The sequence below is a fragment of the Echinops telfairi genome, unplaced genomic scaffold (genome assembly GCF_000313985.2).
Source record: "Echinops telfairi isolate 266 unplaced genomic scaffold, ASM31398v2 ScPeMD7_4;HRSCAF=17, whole genome shotgun sequence".
Lineage (NCBI taxonomy): Eukaryota > Metazoa > Chordata > Mammalia > Afrosoricida > Tenrecidae > Echinops > Echinops telfairi.
In genome coordinates, this window is record NW_022103900.1 from 15,333,321 (window position 1) to 15,356,464 (window position 23,144).

Sequence of the window (23,144 nt, forward strand, 5' to 3'; positions counted from 1 at the left end):
TCTATCTATCTATCTAATGTTTTATTGTGGTTTTCGCCAAAGGTTTACACAGCAGTGTAGGCTCCCCTTCAATTTCTACGCACGCTGCTCAGTGACATGGTTTTCTTCTTCGTGATGTGTGAGCATCCTCGTGATTTCACTGTGGTTGTTCTGTTTGCCACCTTTTTCTTTTTATCTTACAAAATGGAAATCTCGGGTCTGTCTAGGTTGAGACACATTTCTCTCCCTTTTCAATTGGTGGCTCTTTTCCTAGTTTTGTGAGCATTTGCAAACCCCCAGGAGTCCTCTTTCACAAGACATGGAGGGCAGCCAATCTGTAGGGGACTAGAAGCCAGATGGCCCTGGGGACATAACATCAAAAGTGTATAGAACCTGATAGCAACCCAGATTGCATTTCTAATATACATTTTATAATAACTTATGTATTCACAACATTCGAGATTACCTTTCAAAATATTCCTACATGTAATGTAATAAAACATAATAATAATACTATTGTCGCCTATATTGGGGGCTCTAAATCTTATATCAAAACAATCTAAAACAGTGTGAATTGGTTTAGCAACAGTTCTGCCCATTTAATTTAGTTATTTATGGTTTTTCAGTTTATTTTGTATCATGTACACAAATGAAAATCAGGGTGTCCTTTTACTGAGAAAGGAATATAAAGAAATTGTATTTCATAGGATCATTTACAGACAAGTGTTATATTAACGGTTCAGGCCCAACTCACTTAATAATTCTGAGCTGTGAGTGAATTAACCAAATTATGAATTATATAAATTTGAGATGCAGTTTAAGTGCTCATATGTCTTCAAGTCATGGATTCAGATCCATTTCAACTCGTATCTTTCATTAGACCAAGATCTGGCTTTTTAGTATCGACATTTGATCCTCATTATGCCCAGATTTTGTGTTTACTAATCTATTACTAAACTGTCTTTAAAAAACCAAACCACTCTTTTTTGTGGTCTTTTGTAGACCAACACAGAGCAGTGACAAATTTGAGTCACCCAACACACACCCCCGTAGCTAAGGTCGTACGAGGCGACAGGCTGCCTTTTTGTTTCCACTCAGGCTATAAACAAGCGTCTGTTTTATGATCTACTTAGTGCGACATTTTCCCATTTTCATGCTTGTCATTGTAATGTTGCTGCGTAAAATGAGACGTAAGTGTAGTGAGCAAGTGCTGTCTGCTGCTCGTAAGCACTAGAAGGCTGTGATGTGCCTTGTGGAGGAAGTACAGCTATTAGAGTATGCTTCTCTCAAACAGGAGCGATAGTGCTCTGGGCCAGAAATTCAATGATGCGATATATATTAAATGAGTTGTCTTTAAGTAGACGACCTCATGAAACAAGTGTGCACATCAGTGGGTGAGAGCCCTCGTGGAGTAGCGGTTATGCACTGGGCTGGGATCCGCAAGGTCAGCAGTTCAAAATCACCAGCAGCTCCTCGGGATAAAGACGGGGCTTTCTACTCCCATCAAGAGTTAGTCTCCAAAACTGACAGGGGCAGTTCGATCCTGTCCTAGAGGGTCACTATAAGTCAGAGTTGACTCGAGGGCAGTGAGTTTGTCTGTTGTGTTGTTGTTGTTGTTCAGTATTAATCAGATGGCAAACATTTGTGACTACAGACTTGCAATGACCTTGTACTACCCGTATGTTCAATATTTGCTATCTTCCCTAAGTCAGGGATTACAGTGACCTTAAAGAATATGACAATTGAAAATGGTGAGAATGATAAAGAGACGCATATACATCCGTGGGTGGTAATGGTTAAGTGAATGATGCAAGCCAAAAGGATGGAGGCTTCCTCCATCAGAGGTGCCTCAGAAGAAAGGACTGGTGATCCCTCCCTGGAAACCAGTCATTTCCAGTCCCATGCAGCAGTTCTCTTCTGACATCTGAATCCACTCAAAAGCAACTTGTTTGATATATATTTTTAAAGTTTAGAGGTGGGGAAAAGTCAGTATCTTTTAGTTCCATTCAGGGGCTTTAATAAATTTGTGGAAAAGAGGAATTGAAAGATAATAGATGAAGATATATAAAACTTGGAAAAATAGAAGCCAGCTTCAGGATTGTATGGTTACCATTTCTTGTATGGGTTTTTTTTGAGCAATGAGAGTACTAAGCTGGGACGAGCCTGATCCGGGTCTCCCAGGACCCTATTAGGAAGATGGAAAACTACCCCCCTCCCTCTCTGCCCTCGATCCTCAGGACCAGGCCGTGTTCCTTCTGCTGCACAGGGAACCCCACGCAAAGCACCGGGAACACAACATTGCAGGGAAACCCAGCGTTCTTCCTTCTACAGAAACACCACATTGACTTGTGGAAGTGGAAAACTACTTGACTTTTGATTTCTTAAATGCTTGAGATTTGACTCTATGCCTAATTCTCTGATAAATCATTTGGCTAACAAATTCTCCAACTTGATAATTTTTTAAAAGCATAATAACTCACAATTGTAAGGGACTTATTTTTAGGCAAGGAATGGTTCCGGACACTGATATATTATTTCAGGTAATACTCATAACGATTTCTATGAAGGCAAACTCATTGCTCTGGAGTCAGTTCCAGTTATATAAAGCAGCTACTAATAATGCCTTCTTATGAGTAAGGTGCCATGGTGGCTCTGAGGTTAGGCATTGGGCTGCCAACTGCAAGACTGGCAGTTCAAACCCACCTGCCTCTCCGTGAAATAAAAAAACTAGTGTCTGCCCCTGTTAGGCTTTCCAGGCTCAGACACCCTATCTACAGCCATGTGAGTCAGAATCAGCTTGATGGCAGTGGGCTTGGGATTTATATGAAGAAACTACATTGGTTATGTAAGCTGGTTTCATGATTGCAGGCTTCCAGGTTTCTAATTTACTGTTAACCTCTCCTTGGAATGCACATAAGCCAGTATTGTCTTCTAGATTTCTCTCCCCACCTTCTTAATCCGGGCCTCACTTCCTGTGGGTGAGAACGTCCTCAGATCTCCAGTCTGACTCAGAAACTCTTGCCTGTTCACAGAGCATCTAGCACACCTGATTATGGCTTAGATGTTTATTTATGTGTCGATCCTTTACGAGAGATTATAAACTGAGCAAAGATAGTCTCCTTTTAGTTTGCATCCACAGAAGAAAGATGAGGCAGGCTGCTTCCATAAAGATTTACAACCTCCCAAACCCTAGGGGGCAGATCTCTGTCCTGCAGGGGCTTGGGAGTCACAGCAGCTCCATGGCAACGGACGGGTCTTGGGGTGTTCAGTACATCTGTGCACGGGGTCTATGCTGAGTGGAAGCGTGCGACATAATGAGATGCCTTTGAAACAGCTCGTTGGTAGGTGCAAAGCTAGACTCATACTCATGATCTCTCTAACCTGACCAGAGCTCTTGAAAATCGATTTTATTCTATTTTATTGACAAGGCGTTCAAGATCACTCTAGTGAAATAATGGTGTAGGGGCTACAATTTGGGCTGTGAGCCACATGGTTGGCACGTCAAAAGCCCCAGCAGCTCCTCAGGAGAAAGGCCGGGCTTTCTATCCCCGTGAACAGTTACAGTCGCAGAAGACCACAGGGGTTGCTCTGAGTGGCGTTGCCTCGATGGCAGCGAATTAGGTTGGGCCAGTGAGAGTAAACCCCGGACCTACGCACTCCTGTTGAGTTGAGACTGGCTCATAGCAACGCTAGCTACGGTTTCTGAGGCTGCAAGGCTGTCTGAGAGCACACAGCCTCATCTTCTCCCACCTTTGAATAGAAAGGTAGGATATTAATAAATAGGTCTGCCAAGCAACTCTACCCGTGACACTTTAGTTCATTCAGCGTGTGTGCACACACGTACACACATGTGCGCGCGCACGCCACACACACACACACACACACATCAAATAGCTACTATTGGCTTTCTGGATACTTTTCATTCATTGGATCATACATTTTGTTTGCTATAGCCTTAGAAAATCAGTTAGTCTTCAACTAAAAGGTAAGATGGATAAATATTGATAGCTAGCAAAACACATTTCATGAAGTTTATCTACACTCACCCACGGACACACACGTCCACCCCCGACACTCACTTCTTATTTCAATCTTTTTATGAATGATATTTAAAGGCAACAAGAATGATGATGGCAACATATGTATGAATGTGCTGGACAGCAATTGATGTATGTAGGGATTGTGATAAGAGTTGTATGAGCCCCTCATGAAATGATTTAAAGAAAAAAAATAAAGGTAATATAACGTATAATGGGGAAAAAATAATAAAGGCAACGAGAAGAAAAGACGGCCCCCCCCCCCCAAACACCCCACTGACCGCGGCCCGCCGCCCCCACGCCCACCAAAGCGTGCTTTGTTTTGCAGGTCACGGCGAGTGTGAGTGTGGCGAGTGCGCGTGCAAAGGCGGCTGGACGGGCGAGTACTGTAACTGTACCACGGGCACCGACTCCTGCCTCTCCGAAGACGGGGTGCTCTGCAGTGCGCGAGGGGACTGCGTTTGCGGCAAGTGTGTGTGCACGAACCCCGGAGCCTCAGGGCCAGCCTGTGAGCGCTGCCCTACCTGTGGGGACCCCTGTAACTCTAAAAGGTAATCTCTCTGCTAGCTCTAGTCCCTTTTGTGGGGAGTTTCCACTTCAGAGCCATTTTATGAATTCAGACCCCAGGATGTTTTTGCTGGGGCTGGCGCTCCAAGCACCCATTAAAACGCACAAACCTGCAGGGCCCCTGTGACCCACCCACCCACCCACCACCACCCCGAACCTCAGCTTTTCCCCTGCCGATTCTCCAGGCCCGCAACGTCCCATGTCTGGGAGAGACTAGCACATGGAAGTTGAGCTGCTGAACCCTTCGGATAACCGAAATGCAAACGTCAGAATCAATGAAACTATGAACTACTTAAGCCTATTTGCTGTATAGTCTACTACACACATGTGCTATCATAACATAGGCCTCTGGGTTACGGCACCAGCCACACAGTGAGAATGCCCTCCATGGAGACTGAGGACACCCACGGCAGGCAGAGCTCTCCAGGGAAACAGAACAGCATCTCTCTTTCCCACGAGTCTTTGGCCCGAGCTTTCTGATTCCTCATCCTCCTCTTGGAAGCAAGGACTGAGAAAGATGATCTTGGCCTTCCCTCTTTTCCTTTTTACCACTCATGCCCTTCAGCACTGGTCTTCTGCCGTTCGTTATACACAACTTTTCTGTATTGGTATCTTCGTGTGCACCCTGGAAACAACAACAACAGCCACGACCACATTTCCTATCAGTTTGGCAGTAGCTTCTCAGTGGAATTGGGGGAAATTTTCCTAAGTCAAGCCAAATGTTTTCCAAAATGCCTATGTTATGATAGCACATGTGTATAGTAGACTGTACAGCAAACAGGCTTAAGTAGTTCATGTTTTCATTGATTCTGACGTTTGCATTTCGGTTCTAAACAGAATGAGAAAAATCAATCAAAACTTCCCTGTCGAGGTAACCTAGCAAATGAAGACATTCAAAGAAAACAACAAACCCGGGACCTAGTTAGGATTATTAGAACCTGATTTAGTGGAAAATATTCCTTCAAGATTTGCTGCTTCTAGAATTTAATTTTTTTCCCTTGCAGTCTTATTTTGATCCTAAATCAGATTTATGAAATATAAAATTAACAATCAAGGGAGTATGAATTTGGAGAATCAAGTAGAATTATCTTCTCGGTTTTTATATTCATTTTGAGCTAAGTCCATTCTTACATTCCTTCACTTGCTCAGGCATTCTTTTATTCAATGAGGGGTGACATTAGGTGGCATGGAGCCAATTCTGATCCATAGCGACCCTGTGCACAAAAGAACTAACCCTACCTGGTCCCGCTCCCTCCCTCCGCATGATCATTGTTATGTTTGAGCCCATCAAGCAACCACTGTGCCAATCAATCCCATGGAGGGAGACTTTTCCTCTTTCTCCAGGCCCCTCCACTTTACCAAGCATCACGTCCTCCAGGGATGGCTCTCTCCCGACAACATGTCCAAGGTACATGTGATAAAGTCTGGCCATCCTTGCTTCCAAGGAGCATTCTGACTGTACTTCTTTTAAGACAGGTGATTGAAATACCGTAGCTTGAGTCAAACACACCTTAATTGTAAAAGTGACACCCTTGCTCATCAACACTTCAGAGAGGTCTTGTTCAGCAGGTTTGTCGAGGAGACCACTTCCTTTGATTTCTTGACTGCTGCTTCCATGAGCGTTGATTGTGGATCCAAGCAAAATAAATTCCTTGGTAGCTTCGATCATTTCCCCATTTGTCATGGTGTTACTTATTGGTCCTGTCGTGAGGACTTTGGCTTTCTTTACATTGCGTGGTGATGCATCTTGAAGGCTGCAGTGATTGATCTCGATGAGCAAGCGCTTCAAGTCCTCTTCGCTTTCAGCAAAAATGGTTGTGTCATTTGCACACCACCACTTGTTAATAAGTTCTTCTCTAATCCTGATGTTGTGCTCCTCCTGTGGTCCAACTTCTCATGATATCTGCTCCGTATACAAAGTGAATAAGAATGGGGAGAGGATCCAACCCTGACACACACCTTTGCTGCTTTCAAACCACTCCATATTCACTTATTCTGTTCAAACTATCACCTTTTGATCCATGTACAGGTCCCATATGAGTGCAATCCAGTAATCTGAAAGTCTCATTTTTCTCACAGCTATCCATAGTTTGTTGTGATCCATGCAATTGAATGCCACTGCATAGTCAATGAAACACAGGAAGTATTTCCCTGGTATTGCCAATCACTGGTGCCACCCGGGCCCTCTGTGAACCAAAACAGTTTCAGTTCAAACTGATCCAGCAGTGCCATAGAAGAAAGAGCTGGTGATCTGCATGCATAAAGACTAGAGCCAAGAAACCCCTAGGAAACACAGTTCTACTCTGAGCCACATGTGTGGGAGTGGGCTTGACAACAAAGTTTTGCTGTTGTTGGTTAACTGAAGAGCATTTCAGAGGCGAGAACAACCAAACCGGCTAGTGCAGCCATTAGTGATGATGCACAATGGGGTCAAGGCTTCCAGGGCTTCTATCATCTAGCTCTGCAAAGCCATTCCAAATAAATCCATCATCTCGATATGTGTATATGTCTGTCTTTGATTTCTACTCCCAACCAGATCCTGCTTTCAGTCTTCTTGCAGAACCCCAAGGCTTCCCCTGTAAGAGAACTAACTGAACTCAGACATAGAGAAGGCTTTTCCTAAGAAGGCGCAGTGTCAGCTGGGTCTTGACTAGGGGTGGGGGTGCTATAAGCACTTGCAAGAAAGGACCTCTCCATGATCAGAGTGAGAGAGGCAGCACTATGTGTCCTCTTTAAGAAAATGTTTGCCACTTAGGTTATTTGTGAAGTGATTTCCCACAACAGATGAATTTTGGAGTCAAAATTTAACTCTTCAGTCTGAGGGGCCAGCCCCAATCCCAACTATGTGGACAGCCCCCCTCCCAGCAGAAGAATTGACTTCAGAGGACAGCACTGAAGCTACAGCTCAGGGAGAGGGACATGTCTGATCAGACCATGTAGGAGCAAATGAAGGGGGAGTAGAGAGAGTGGAGCACATCCTGGCCCACCAAGCCCTGAGGACAATATTCCTGCTCAGATCAGCCAATGCACAGAGAGGACCATCGAGCCAGCCCCACTACCAGACACATCATCCCTCACTAACCAATAGCGCTACGGGGAAACAACCCTGGAGACACAGTTCAGGAATTGCACCTGATCTGACCCCACCACACCAAGGCAAAACACTAAGAGCATGCAACAGAACAGCAAGGGGAGCAGAGCAAGGAAGTCCCCACGAAATACCAGAAATAGACTTTGGGACCAGGGCGTGGCACCCCATCAGACTGGACCAAATAATACTCCTAAAGGTCAACAAACAGACCTCTAACTATTTACAGGCTTTTTTTTTTGCTTTTTTTTTGTCATTGGTTTTTGTTGTTGTGTTTTATTTTCTTTTGTTTCTTTGTTTTGCCCTCTCTTGTTTTTTGTGTATATTATTATCTCTCCAGGTCTATCTAGATAAGATAGGCATGATAAACAAGCTGGAGGAGAAAGCAACAGGACGGATGTTTCCAAGGGGACCTGGGAGAGGGGAGGCAGGGGAAAGGAAGTGGTGTTAACAAACCCAGGGACAAGGGGACAACAAGTGATCTAAAAGTGATGGCAAGGAGAGTAAGAGGCCTGGTAGGGCTTGATCAAGGGCAATATAACCGAGAGGAATTACTGAAACCCAAATGAAGGCCAAACATGATAGTGGGACCAGAGAAAAGTAAAAGGAAATAGAGGAAAGAACTAGGAGGCAAAAGACATTTATAGAGGTCTAAATACAGGCATGTACATATATGTAAATATACTTATATATGACAATGGGGAAATAGATCTATGTATACATATTTGCAGGTTTAGTATTAAAGTTGCAGATGGACATTGGGTCTCTACTCAAGTACTCCCTCAACACAAGAACACTTTGTTATATTAACCTGTCATTCCATGATGCTCAACTTCCTAACGATCGCTGAAGACAAAGTGGGTGCATAAGCAAATGTGGTGAAGAAAGCTGATAGGTGCCCGGCTATCAAAAGATATAGCATCTGGGGTCTTAAAGGATTGAAGATAAATAAGCGGCCATCTAGCTGAGAAGCAACAAAGCCGACATGAAAGAAGCACACCAGCCTGTGTGATCACAAGGTGTCTATAGGATCAAGTATCAGGCACCAAAGAACAAAAACTCATATATCATTGTGAATGAGGGGGAAGGCGGAGTGGAGACGCAAAACCCATCTGTAGGCAACTGGACATCCCCTTACAGAAGGGTCATGAGAAGGAGATGAGCCAGTCAGGGTGCAGTATAGCAACATTGAAACATAAAACTTTCCTCTAGTTATTTAATGCTTCCTCACCACCCCCGCCCCCACTATCATGATTCCAATTCTACCTTATAAATTCAGCTAGACCAGAGCATGTCCAGAGGTATAGATAAGAGCTGGAAACCCAGGGAATCCAGGACAGATAAACCCCTCAAGACCAATAATGAGAGCAGCAATACCAGGAGGGTAAGGGAAAGGGGGGTGGGGGAGAAAGAGGGAGCCAATCGCAATGATCTACAAATAACCCCCTCCCTTCTTGGGGATGAACAACAGAAACGTGGGTGAAGGGAGACATTGAACAGTGCAAGACATGCAAAAATATTTTATAAATTATCAAGTGTTCGTGAAGAAGGGAGGGTCGGGGAGGAGGGGAAAAATGAGGAGCTGATACCAAGGGCTCAAGTAGAAAGAAAATGTTTTGAGAATGATGATGGCAACAAATGTACAAATGTGCTTGACACAATGGATGGATGTGTGGATTTTAAAAAAAAGAATAAAACGAGTTTACGTGTAAAAAAATTAACTTCATTATTGTCTTATTTGTATCATTCATTCATTCATTTTCATTAAAGAGCCTGTATGAATGAATGTCTGGCCTTTTATTCTCAGCTTTTCCAAAATCCACTAGAATGGCTTGAGCTCAGACAAAAGAATTAATTTAAAAAAGTGAATTGTCAAAATAATCATATATGACATCTATGAACACCAATAATCAGTGTTAGGAATTCTTGTTAAAATATAGACCAAATTCTGTAATGAGATTCTAGTCTCTAATCATTCTTCAGCAGTGTAAATTCTTTCTAGGAAAAATGTAAAATGCAACTATAACTCAGTCAGATTGCTTTACATAGCCCATCAAACACAAATAAGTAAGTAGTTCATGGAGCGCTGGTGGCAGAGTGGTTGCATGCTGGCTGGGCTGTTAACTTCCAGGTCACAGTTGGAAACCACTAGCCACTTCACAGGAGAGAGATGGGACTTCCTACTCCTACGAAGAGCTACTGTCTCGGAAACCCACAGGGACAGTTCTACCCTGTCCTACATGGTGGCTGTGCGTAGACATCCACTCGATGGCAATGAGTTTTGGAGTGAGATCATCAGGGCGGTTCTGGGAAATGCAAACACATAAAGTACTGAGTGACGTGCACAATGAAGCCGTTTCCTTTAGGGCATCACCAGCCATCTTTCCAAACTAACAGAAGGTGGTGGAACCTATGTGACGTTCCTATAGCTCGGCCCTCAATGGCAGCATTAATGTACTCTTCCATTTTCAATCTACATGAACTGATAAACTCTGTTGAATAATGTTCACAGGAGCTGCGTTGAATGCCACTTGTCTGCGGATGGCCAGTCCCAAGAAGAATGTGTTGACAAATGCAAGCTAGCTGGTGTGACCATCGGTGAAGAAGAAGGTATCTCTAACTTGTCTTAAATTACTTTTCATTTATTTTACATAGCGCTTGAGAGGCTCAACTCTGGGAGCCAGGGGTTTTCTATTGGTTGACTTCATTTGTTAGAGGACCTTGGCTCGCTCACATGTTTGTAAGAGTAGGTGTGAGGAGGCCCAAACTTGATGCTTCGGAGTGCGATGTAAAGTCCTGGCTGCTCCATCTGACTTCAGCTATGTTGCCAAGCTCACCTCTGCTGAACAGATTTCAAATTGTAGAAAACTGAGAACACTGACGTTGGAAGACAATGGAACAAGATTGCCTTTTTTCAAGATAGGGGAAGGGCGGGGAGTGGAAATGGTTTTCTTAATAGCAGACCTCAGATACTAGGCAGTTTTTGTTCGTAACCATTTTCCATGCCATCTGCACCATTTGATTTTACAACCAATCTTCCAAACATGGGCATCGAGGCATCATCAATTCCCTTGTCCCACCTGCCAAATGTACAAACTCAGTGCTGTTGAGTCCAGGCTGATTCTTGACACCGTAAGACGGGGAAGAGCCGCCCCTCTGCAGATCCAGGGCCATAATCGTTAGGAGAATAGGGAGCCTCACGAAGAAGGACATGTTATCTTTAATTGCTAAACAAACGCTGCCCTGCTTTTGTCTGTCATTTTAAACTTAATTGCTTAAAATCGGATTCTCTCTAATGGTAAAATGTCATCTCAAATATTAAAATAGATTGTCTTCTAGCTGGGAAGGCCATTTAAAAAATAATTTGTGAACTTTAAACAGAGGCGATGACTGGCTCTTCCTGGAGGGACCATCTGGGGGGGATGTTGTTCTCTAATCACAAGCGCTGCATTATCATGCTGCTCAGGTAGAACTGCTGCTCCGCGGGCATTAGAGACACGATCAAGATGCCTCTCAGGCGAATGACATAATCAGGACAATAATTGATGACACTCTAGGATATGTATCTTAGGTGGATGGAATTAGAATACAGAAATTATTCCATTTCCAAAATGGAATAAGGTAGTGACATTTATATTGTTTAGAAAATTACTTGGAGATTTCCAATAATCTCCCAGTGAAGTGATCCCATTGGAGGCGCCTGGTTATCGCTCCTAAAACCAGGGTCTCTGCTCTTCTGGTGCTTACCGTCAATATGCCAAATGGCGGGACCTTTGACAAGATGGCATACATCTTACACTAAGACCAAAGGTGGGCTGTGTCAAAAGCACAAAGGCAGGTGGCATTTGTAGTCTGTCCCTATGAGGAACAAGTACGAGTCTTCCCATAGCCTCCCAGTTCACTGCATCGCCAGCAGATGGGACAGTTATAGACATTTCTGAATGGATAAAAATGGCAGAAAACACCCTGCGGATTACTATCACCCAATCCCCTAGAAGTGGGGGGCAGAGGGGAAGGAAAGGTGAGGTCCTCTCCCGAGAACATGTCCAGCACGATGACCTGCACTGGGAGCTGGCTCTGTGGGAAGCACGGACTTCCAGTTCATTATCATAAATGCTTGAACCGGAAAGGGATGCCTAAGTCTCCTTTGGTATTTAAAATGTTTGCACTATTCATTTTATATAATTGGTGAGGTTGCTTTTAAAATAGGGGGGTATAACTATTTTCAGAAATTGAAACTACTAATTCAATTACTAATAGCATTTAAATTGCTTATCTGGGTGAAAAACACATGTATCCACCTGTGATTAAAAAGTCACTTCTCCACGGAATCTTTTTTATGACTCCCATTTTCAAAGGAGCCTGGGTAGGCATGAGACTGCTAACCACATGGTTGGCAGTTCAAACCACTGACCACCCTGTAGGAGATCGAGGAGGCGGCCTGCTCTTGTAAACACTGGCAACCTGGGAAACCTTTTCTCTGGTCATGACGGGTCAGAGTGGACTTGATGGCAGTGGACAGGTATTCCCAATGGGCCTCACTGAGAAGAGCATGACATGTTTGTTCTTCCACAAGCTCGTTTAGCGACAGATCCTCTGCCAACAAGCACATGGAGAGTAAAATAATTAAGCCATCTTAATGTTATAGTCCATCTAAATTGCTCCTCAGTTGGCCTGTGGTGGCTTATGTGTGCAGCATGGGGTCTGTTAGACAACATGTGGGATAGCCTTACTCATTCTATTTTACTGAAAGAAACATGTTTTCCAGTTTACCCCAATCTTCATGGACTCGTATGACTTAATGGACTACAGCCACCCTCTAGGGCAGTGGATCTCAACCTTCCTAATGCAGTGACCCTTTAATACAGTTCCTCATGTTGTGGTGAACGCCCCCCCCCCCACCATAAAATCATTTTCGTTGCTACTTCATAACTATAATTTTGCTACTGTTATGAATCAGGTGACCCCTGTGAAAGGGTCATTCAAACCCCAAAGGGGTCGCGACCCACAGGTTGAGAACCGCTGCTCTAGGGCAAGGTAAGGCAAGGTAAAACTGCCAACGTGGATTTCTGCGACTGCAGTTCTTTATGGGAGTAGAAAGCCTCGTCTCTCTCCCTCAGAGCAACTGGTGATTTCAACCTGCCGACCTTGTGGCTGGCAGCCTAGCTCACAGGGTCTCTGTGACTCAGAATTGACAGGGTTAGCAGAGTGACACAGAGTGCCCCACGGAAAACTAGTTCTGAAAGTGTGGGGGAGAAAAAGAAAAGAAAGATGATAACACGCATTGACCTATGAATCTTGGAAATGAAAAAGGAGAGATGCTCTATTTTACTTTGGGTGGTTTGTCATTGCAGAACTTCAGAGAGTTGCTGTGCACATCGGGTTGAATGTACATCGTGAATCTTTAAGAAAAGCTTGGGGAAGAATTAGGAGGGATTCTCATATGTACTTGATCCCATATTCTTCTTTTCTTTTTCTTTTTTTTCTTTCTTTCTTGAAAAACCATTTTCCCTGAGAACTGCTGGCATAGCCCCTGAGCCGGCATCTCCTACAAATGCCCATCTTGACTCAATGATGCAAAGGTGTTTGATTCTCCTACATCTGTAAAGAGTTACACTCTCTAAAGCCCCCGGGGGGCAGTTCTCACAAAAGTGTCTCTCTCCCATGGAGTGGCAGAGACTGCTGACCTTGAGGTTCACAGCCCGACTTGTAACCACCATACTGCCAGGGCTCTGGTGGCACCTCTACCCTGTCCTACACAGTTACTGTTAGTTGGAATCCACTAGAGGCAATGAATTTAGGGTTTCTTGGTTTTGTTTTTTCTAGACATCCTAGACCCCACCTCCCTCGCCCTTGTTCTCACATTTCTTTCTTCCGGGAGTAGGATTTCATGGAGTGCTTGAGATCTTATTTTCAGTGTATTATTCTAGAACCACCCTGCTGGCAGTCACAACGGTGGGTAAAAAAAAAAAGTCTTTTTTTTTCCCCTTCTTAATGAACCACAAAAGAAAAACTTAGTGGCTAATTATGCAAATCTGCAGCCCAAGCTGGGCCCTTTCATTGCACATTCAATAATGCCATTTCAATACCCAAACACTACAAAACAGGCCACATCTAGAGTTGTAACATTAATGAAAAGGAGTGGGGAAGTAATTAAAGCAAGCCGGGAATCATGACTCAAAGGTCACATTAGCAGTTGCATTAAAACTGAAATCATCCTGGCTGAGTGCAGTAAGGCGCCCTCTGCTCCCATGCATCTATTTAAGAGAAATAAAAAAGGAACATGAATATTACATCGAAAGCCATATTGTAGACAATCTACATATTTGCTACCTGAGAATTAAATGTGGCATTAAAAATGGGCTAGATGAACAGAGTGGATGTGCACTGCCAGAGAGAAGGTGAAGAAAAGACATTACCAGCAGAAGTTCAATGCCAAGAGCGTCATGGATCCTAGTGAATTGCAATGGTGGGATAGAAGGGATTAATGCCAGGAAGGCCATCTAAAAGTGGCATGAAATGAGAATTAAATGTGCAATGTGGTACTGCCAAACATATGAAATAACACAAATCTCAAGTCTTGCCAAAATAATTTCAAAACCAACTGTGTCCCAAAGGTTCCCAAACCTCTTCATCAGAATCACCATAGAATCACATACTAAACAACTCATTAAAAGCACATGTGTACCACTGACCTCTTCCATCACCCAGAGGTGGATCCCTAGACTCAATATTCCAAACACCACGGTCAATTAGATGATCATTATCAGTTGGGGAGGAGCAGATAAGAACGATTTCTAATTAGTGTTCCAAACCCCAAACCAAATCCACTGCCACCGAGGCTGTTCCAACACCTCGTGACCCCCTAGGGGGAAAAAAACCCTCACAGTCTTAATGTCAATGCCGACTCCTAGCAAGCCTGTAGGACAGGGTAGACCTGCCCCTATGGGTTTCTGAGACTGTGACTCCTAATGGGAGTAGAAAGCTCTGTCTTTCTACCTCGGGGCCTTGAGTGGTTTTGAACTGCTTACCTCTCAGTTAGCAGCCCAACAAGTAACCACTAAGCCACTAATAGGTTCACCGAGAAGAAAGGCCTGGAGATGGACCTCTGAACGTTTCCATCAGAAACTCCGGGGAAGGAAGTCAGAAGCGACTCCACAGAAATGGATCATTTTATTCGTTGATTTATTGGGGGGCAATTTTTTAAATCAATTATATGTTTTTGGATAATCATGTATTTTTGATAATTATTTCTTTGGGAATAGCAACACTAGCTTGTTCACTTGACTTTCTCATAAAACCTACTTGCACTGCTAAAGGTTTTACACATCCCTTTTTTGTAGCTGATACAAGATGTAACCTCCCACACACTGTATCCTGAGCTTTTATGGCCATGGGATTTCGCTACCAAAAATCACCTTTTATTTCATTTTTCTTTGTTAAAATCAGATAAACACACACAAAGCCTATTATACTTGGAACTTTTTTTTAATCTTAAGCCAACTAGAGAGGTTATAGGTATAGCAAACATATGCCTAAGGTCATCTGGGACAATCCTAGTTTTTATATTCTGACCTCTTATAACTCATGAATACACTTTTAAGTGAACAAATGATGGTCTAGTTACGAGTTTCTGAAAATGTAGTTTTTAAAGTTTCATGAACAAGTCTTTGTGCAGAAGTTACATACATTGGGAAAATGCTACCTAAGCTTGCCAGGGGCGCTAGACCACGCAATTTCTGACTACTAGTCTATATACCTCACCTTGGCCTTGTTCCTTATTTCCACTTTCTGTCATGGCATTCAAGTTTTGACTCTTGAACAAGCTCAACAAGGGAGGCCAGGGAGGGGACTGTCTCTGGAAAAGAGTTGAGGAAAATGGTTCTGTTTTTATGTTTAATGAAGAAAAGAGTTTTCTTACATGGCTTCCCGAGTTCCCTGAAATCTGGGCTTTCTTTTTTATTCTGTGGTTTCCCGAGAAGAATTTATATTAACCGTTACCACGATGACCAGCAACCTTGCCCATGCCATTACAGAACAGACCCGATTAGAATGGGTCGTCTCTCTGAAATTCAGTCCAGGGGTCCTCCCAGGTAGTCTCCCAAAACACAGAGCCACCTCCCTGCCTTAAGCAGGACCACTCTGTTCCCAAGATGGGTGTGGGTTCCTGTTTTGAAACATTCTCATGCTTCAGAAACCCTCCCCCTATCAGGTAGGTGCATTTGATGATCAGTCCTGATTGGCCCCATCTGGAATGGTTCATGTGGAACATGAGTAAGGATGAAAACCTCACTTGGTGGGAAACATCCTATGCCATTTCTCCTCCTGCCTGTTCTGCAATGTGGAAAATTCCCATATGTATATTAAGACGCAATATGACTTTGCTTGAAAGATAATCTCGATTGGAATCTCATTTAACCTAGTGAATGACTCCTTTATCTGCAGATTTCTCAAAGGATAGTTCTGTGTTCTGCTCTCTGCAAGGAGAAAATGAATGCCTCATTACATTCCTAATAACTACAGATAACGAGGGGAAAGCCGTCGTGCACAGCATCAACGAGAAAGGTGGGTGGTTCGTTTTCCGTCGTCCATGGCAACTGATACTGCTCCAGAGAGGAGAAAACAAGCGGACAGGCGCTTTGGGTAGCTTGCCAGGAAAGACCTTTCCAAATTTCTGATGGAGTACCTATACCTTCTCAAATATGGAAAGAAACTTGTGACAAGGTTTAATATTTTCCAATGTTTGTAAATCAGACCAGATAGCAAGATGGATTGTACTTGCACCAATCATCTTTTCCTGTTGGTTTACCATGGCCCCTGAATGGTAGAAAGGTGTCAGAGGAAGAATCCTTAGAAAAGGTTATCAGGGAGAAGCACAATCTTTTAACAGAATGAGTCTGGAATCAGACACACCTTGGTTCAAATCCTGCTGTACTGTTTAATGACTGCTTGGCATGCTTGAAGATCCTTGCCTCTGCCTCTCTTTTTCTTCAACTGTTCAGTAGAGGACACAATAGTAACTTCTCCTCTCGGGGTTGACTCAGGATGAAGTGGAGTCGTGCAAGTATAACACAGCACACAACCTGCAGGGATGGAGCAGGACAGGCTAGTGCTGATCGGAAAAGACATTCATCAGCAAATGAGTAAGGATGCGATCTCTGAAGGCTACCACAGAGCCCGTGGCTTCTGCATATTGGCATCCATGCCACTGCTGGAGTCTGCTTGGAGCTCCAGAAGTACTCAAATAAAAACCAGTCTCATATTCATAAGTGCCAAGTTTATGTTAGGCAAAGAAGAAAATATTGGCAAAAATACTTTTATTTAGAAATTCTCAAATTTTACTTGGCATCAGACTGGGAGCTTGTTTTGTTGTTAAGAGAAAAACAAGCCTCTCTGCTAAGCCCATAGACCAGATGTGTGGGTCAGGACTCTACATTTTTTAAACTACCCTAAGTGACTCTTCAATTGTTTCCCGTTCTGTCCCTTAAAGGGATAGGTCCCTGAAATCTTGCCTGGAAAAATGGCAGCTGCATTAAATCAGCCCTCAGCATATCTTGTCAATAACCTGATCTTTCTTTCTTCCGAAAGCTTGGAGCCAAAATTCTGTCCCAGACCATCACAAACAGCAAGGCAGGCTATTAGACGGCCGGGTTTTGTTGTATGTGCTTGAGTGTCAGTGTGCTTAGAAAAGGCAGCAATTGGATCCTAAATTTGAAACCAAGGGTATCAAACCGATAGCTCTTTAAAAGCAAACAGGTAACCCAAAGCACATTGTAAACCAAGCAAGAAAACATGATGAAAAGAATACGGAATTGCAGAGAGCATGTGGGAGAAAGGGGTCAGCCCAACACAACCAACTCCAGAAAGTTTGTGAACTTGGCCTTGTAGCTCAGGCAGGCACGGTGCACCTTGAGACTTGCCTTAAAAAAAATCTCAGGTAAATCACCTTCTTTGAAATGCATATGTAAAATGCACCGCTTAAGGAAGCCTCCGGTGGAAGCTGCTGTCTGCAAACTCAAACTCACAGCCATGGAGCCAATGCCAACTCATAGTGACCCCATAGGACGGGAGACTTGCCCCTGGGAGTTCCCAAGGCTGACTCTTGATGGGAGTAGAAAGCCCTATGTTGTTCCTAGAATCCAGCTCTACAAGGAACAATTCCTTTCATACCAAAAATGTACCTCCTCGTCGTGTGTTTTATGAAGTCAAAACCTTCTAACTGTGCCATGTTTGTGACTGGCCACAGCTTTATCAAGTTATCCTGAAATTTAAAATTGTTCCTTATAATATGGATTTTATTGGAAGAATTTGTTTCAAACAACAAAAACAAACTTGCTGACTCAACACCCCCAGCTGCCGCCCTCCTCCCCCACTCCCTGTCAAGCATACCTTTGGCATACCTCGTCATTCCTGAGCCGTTCCTGAACTGTTGTTTTTAATTCTTCCACACAGTCTGGCCAGCACATTGACATGCCGTCCCTCAGCGCACACTCAGACACCCTGATGTCTTCTTATTATGCATGTGCCTTAGCGAATCCTACCCACTGTCGATGCGTCCATTCTGACTCGGAGGGACCCCATCGCTCGGGCACCTGTAACTAAATCTTTACGGGAGCTTAGTCTCACCTCATCTCTCTCCTCAGAGGAGCTGGCGGGTGCCAACTGAACCGGGGACCTTGTGATTCGCAGTGCAATGCCCGGCCACAGGCCACCAGGGCTCCTTTCCATAGGGAGAGTCAAAACCATACCTATCTCCGCCATCTAGTTCATTCTGGCTCATAATGGCCCTATAGGAGCCCTGGTGGCAGAGGGCATCACGCATTGAGTTCCCAAGATGGCCAGTTGGCGGCAAGAGTCAAATTGAGGGAAAATGAGAGGGAGGATGAAGGAGCAGTTCATGATTCCCAGGATTCCCCACGAAAACCCTGTGAAGGAAATAAGGAACCATGTGAAGAGTCAGCCCCGGAGCAGTTCTCTCAGCGTCACTCATCCCTAGAGGGGCTTTGGGAAAATAAGAGACACGTGGCGGTCAAGGTAGGATAACTGGGGATGCTTCCTGGCCAGGAAATCCCAAGTCATCTGGATGTTGCATCCAGAGGTTCCAACTTACAAGTTCTAGGTCCTTGAAGTCTTAAGGGTAGAAAAGGAAGATGGTTACATTTACTGTAGTAATAGTAATAAGGAGAAGAACACAAGACTAGTGGCTCTCTTTTATTGAATCCTTACACTATGCCAGGTGTTGGTCTATATGTCTTACATACATTAATTCATTTCATATCCTAACAGGCATATAAAGCAGGTACTCCTAGTCTTTCTGTTTCACAGTGTGTTGTTGTGTACCACCACGCTGATTCCAGCTCAGAGCAAGCCTGTAGGACTGAGTAGAACTGACCCCGTGGAGTTTCGTAGGCTGTCATCTCTACAGGGACAGATTGCCAGATCTTTCCCACTGAGAAGCGGCTAGGAGGTTTGAACCACTGCCTACTTACCCCTGAGTAGCCGAGCACCTAGCCACTGTGCCACCAGGGCCAAAGGATAGAGACTTTACTTACTATTCTAGGTCTTGTGCCACCAGGGACAAAGGATAGAGACTTTACTTACTATTCTAGGTCTTGAAGCAATTAAGTGCCAGCATTGGTCAGGAGCACAAGCAGACTGGCTGCCTGACTTGGAGCCCGGTCTCTTAACCCCTGTGCTCTACTGCCTCCCACTGGCAGCATAATCATAGTAAACATCTGAACCCCAATCACAAGAATCCGAATCCTCTAACAATCGGATAGATCAGCACCGTTCAATCAAAATATAATAAAAACTACATATGTAAATTTAAATTTTCTCATAATCAGGCTTAAAATTACAAGAAAATTTAATATAACATTTTATTCAACCCCTTATATAAACAATACTCTCAGTTCAATTTATAGTAAATACAAACCATTATTCATACGACAGCTTTTTAAAATCATATTAAGTCTTCAAAATTGATCTACGTACAGCAAACATAATTCGAAATCAGTCACATTTCCAGTGCTCCATAGCCTCACGGGGGTTAGCGCCCCCAACTGGACAAAGCAATGGCTGCAACTTCTCTTCCTTTCCGTTGCCCTCCAGTCCATTTCGGACTCATGGTAACCTCATGTGTGTGCAAGGAGAACTGTCCTTTACAGGGTGGTGAAGCCCTGGTTTTCCAGGCATAGATTGGTGGGTCTTTTTTCTGAAGTGCCTCTGAGTGGGCTCAAATCAGCGCCTTTTGGTCCAGCCACGAGCATGCCAGCCATTGACATCACCCAGGCATTCTGCCGGCTGCTCAGGACCCCGGCACTGGGTGTAGCCCTGACCCACACTCAAGAGACAACACAGCACACGGTGGCCCTCTTCTCTCCCCTCGCGATATCCTTTTAGCCTGAATGTCTCAAGAAATATCAAGCAGAGCATGAAAAGCGAACATTCCAATCCGGTAATGCAAACTCTCCTAAGTGAGGCAAAATCTTTGCTTGAACATTGTACGAGTCCTGGTGGTGTCCGCAGTTGGAAAGCCTCAGCTGCTCCCTGAGAACAACGAGGCTTTCTACTCCTCTAAGGAGTCACTGCCTCAGAAACCCAAAGGGCCAGTTCTACTCTGTCCTATGGGGCCTCTAAGAGACACAATGGACTTAATGGCAGTGCGTTTGTCTTGGAATGACTTTAAGCTCTTAAAATAATGACCTCCACCAGAACATCACCTACTCTGACCTCATTTCCTGGTGGAGGGCCCCACCCCCTTCACATTCTGACTACAGGACCTTGGTAAGTGTCCTCTTTCTTGGGGCTGGCACGTGAGATGCTCTGGCATTTCTCGGTCAAAGAAAGGAACCAGTACACATTCTCACCAACCCGAGCCTGGTTTCTTCTCAGGAGTGTTGCACCTATTAGCAATAGCCATGGCTCATTAGCTATGCCAGAATGCAGTCTTTAGATCTTCTTCCCTACAGGACAGCTAGTTCATCGGCTTCTTTACTTATTTCTGCATAATCTCCATACGCTGCTCTTTGGCCAAAGAACAAAAGTGTGTGAGGTACAGCATCATGCTGTTAGGGGGTCATTAGTCCCACTCAGATTCAGATCGGCTATAGATCCTTGCTTTGAAAGCAGCATGACTATTCCTCTGTGTATTACTCTCCTTATTAAATATCTAAAAGCAATAAGAGTTGGGATAAACTAAGCATGACTCATTTCCTCCCCAGATACCGTGAATTTTGTCTCGCTTCTTGCAGAGGGATGCAGATATTTAATGATAATTTTATGTGAGTTTTTTTAATGTAAGCAGAGAGCTTAATTATAATGTTTCATTAAGAAATGTATCATCCCTAGGCATATTGCAGGGATTATTAGTCATTTGGCTGTCAATGAGAGAAGGCACTGTATAATTGCAAAATTATATTAATACCATCAATAGAGTCAAAATAACGTATCTTAGAATATTGAAAGGACCATAGAGAACATCTAATTTCCTAGACTTCTTTGAAGATAAGAATCACCTAGGCCATCTTTAATAATAATAACAATAATAAAATTTGTGGCCCTACCTAAGGCCCATTAGATCAGAATGTCCAAGGGACGAACCTAGGAAGAGGTAGTGTGATACACATAAGGACCTCAGTGTCTCATCATTGGAGAGGCTAAGGAACCACTGCAATCCGCCCCACACCTATGTTTTATAAGTGAGCATACTGGGCTCAGAGAGAGGATCCCTCATGGTGTAGCGGGTTATGTGTTGGACTGCTAACCACAAAACCAGCAGTTCAAAGTCACAGTCAGCTCCACAGAAGCAAGATTAAGGCTTTCTACAACCCTGGTAGGGTAACGGCCTACATACTGAGCTACTGACCATTACATCAGCAGTTCAAGCCCACCAGCTTCTCCCTAGGAGAAAGACGAGGCTGCCACTCCTGTAAAGATTTAAAATCTCAGAAACCCAAAGGAGCAGTTCTACTCTGTCCTATAGAGTCGCTAGGAGCCAGAATGCTCTCAATGGCAGTGAGTTTGGTTTGGTTTGGGGACTATCGGAATTCAGGAACTCTAAGTCCAGTAGGAATTGAACACTGAGTACTATCTAGAACTTTCCGAGGGCCTGGAGCTTGCCTGCTAACTGAAACATTAGCAGCTTGAGTCCACCACGTGCCTCCGTGGGAGAAAGGCCTGTCAATCTACTCCCACAAAGACTCCAGCCAAGAAAACCCTGCGTGCCAGCTCTAGCCTTGTCACGTAGGATCTCTGTGAGTCCGAATCAACTTGAATAGCCCAAACAAAACGTTGTGATTGCTTTTGGCTGTCAGATAAGTGAAACAGACAAAGGGTATTCTGTTCTCAGAGTGAGTTATATTTAATGTTTAATATAATCTTTTATATTGCTTATGAATCAAGAGAATCCATGAAACATGAATTACACCAAAATACACACATTCTATTTCTCCTGGATCTGGAAGAGACCATCTAAAGTGATTGAACTTTTTTTTCATGTTCCTTTAAATATCACATGTGCATCAATTGTCACTATTGGATTAAACATCTTTTTTTAATCAATCACCAAGTAAACCTCTGTTGATTTTGCACAGTTAACGTCTTTCTTAAGCTCTTGCTCAGCGTTGAAGCAGATAGGATAGCCCTTATCTCACTGCCATCCTGTTGATGCTAATTCATAGTGACTGAGGAGGATAGGGTAGAACTGCCCCATCTTCACGGGAGCAGAGTGGTTGGTCATTTCAAACTGCTGACCTTGTGGTCAGCGGCCCAACCTTTAACCCTTACCCACCCAGGCTCCCTGGGTGGGCTCCAATAGGTGAGTCTCCACTAGTAGCCGAAAGATTGGCATTTCAAATCCAAGAGGCACATCAGATACAGGTCTGCCCATCTACTTCCAAAAGATCACAGCCTTGACATGTTATGGAGTCACCAATTATGCTTTGCTTGCCCGGTGTCACCATGAGTCAGAATAGACTCAATAGCAACTAACAACAGGGATATCTTTTGACAACTAACTCATTTTTTTAAAATTCAGCACAAGAAGACATCCATATTTTCTTTCAGTGGGAAATGTATTGAGAATCATTTCTCTATGTCCAAGCACCAATTGTATTGCCTTGTTACCATATCTCCTTTGTTTCCACAGATTGTCCAGAACCTCCCAACATCCCCATGATCATGCTGGGGGTTTCCCTGGCTATTCTTCTCATTGGGATTGTCCTACTGTGCATTTGGAAGCTGCTGGTGTCACTTCATGATCGGAAAGAAGTAGCCAAATTTGAGGCAGAACGATCAAAGGCCAAGTGGCAGACGGTAGGTGAACACTTGGGGATGCTTCCTGGTCTAGGGGAGAACGGACTTCAGGGAAGAGATTGGAGACTCGACTTTTTCTCTCCTAAAAGAGAGAAAGCTTTGTTCTTTCTGTCTCCCACTCACCAGGTCCCCCACCATTGGGATCTTGGTTGTGCTTT

At 43.9% G+C, this 23,144-nt stretch overlaps 1 protein-coding gene across 3 annotated transcripts in view; it reads left to right on the forward strand.

The window, feature by feature from the left end:
* The window catches only part of ITGB6 (integrin subunit beta 6), a 103,696-nt gene that overhangs the window by 71,938 nt on the left and 8,614 nt on the right, over positions 1 to 23,144 (forward strand). For all 3 annotated transcript variants that reach the window (XM_004703796.4, XM_045299326.1, XM_004703797.4), the window contains 4 exons: positions 4,345 to 4,567; positions 10,184 to 10,281; positions 16,117 to 16,236; positions 22,820 to 22,986. In XM_004703796.4, the coding sequence (XP_004703853.1) occupies positions 4,345 to 4,567; positions 10,184 to 10,281; positions 16,117 to 16,236; positions 22,820 to 22,986 (608 nt within the window). The remainder of the gene's footprint in view (positions 1 to 4,344; positions 4,568 to 10,183; positions 10,282 to 16,116; positions 16,237 to 22,819; positions 22,987 to 23,144) is intronic.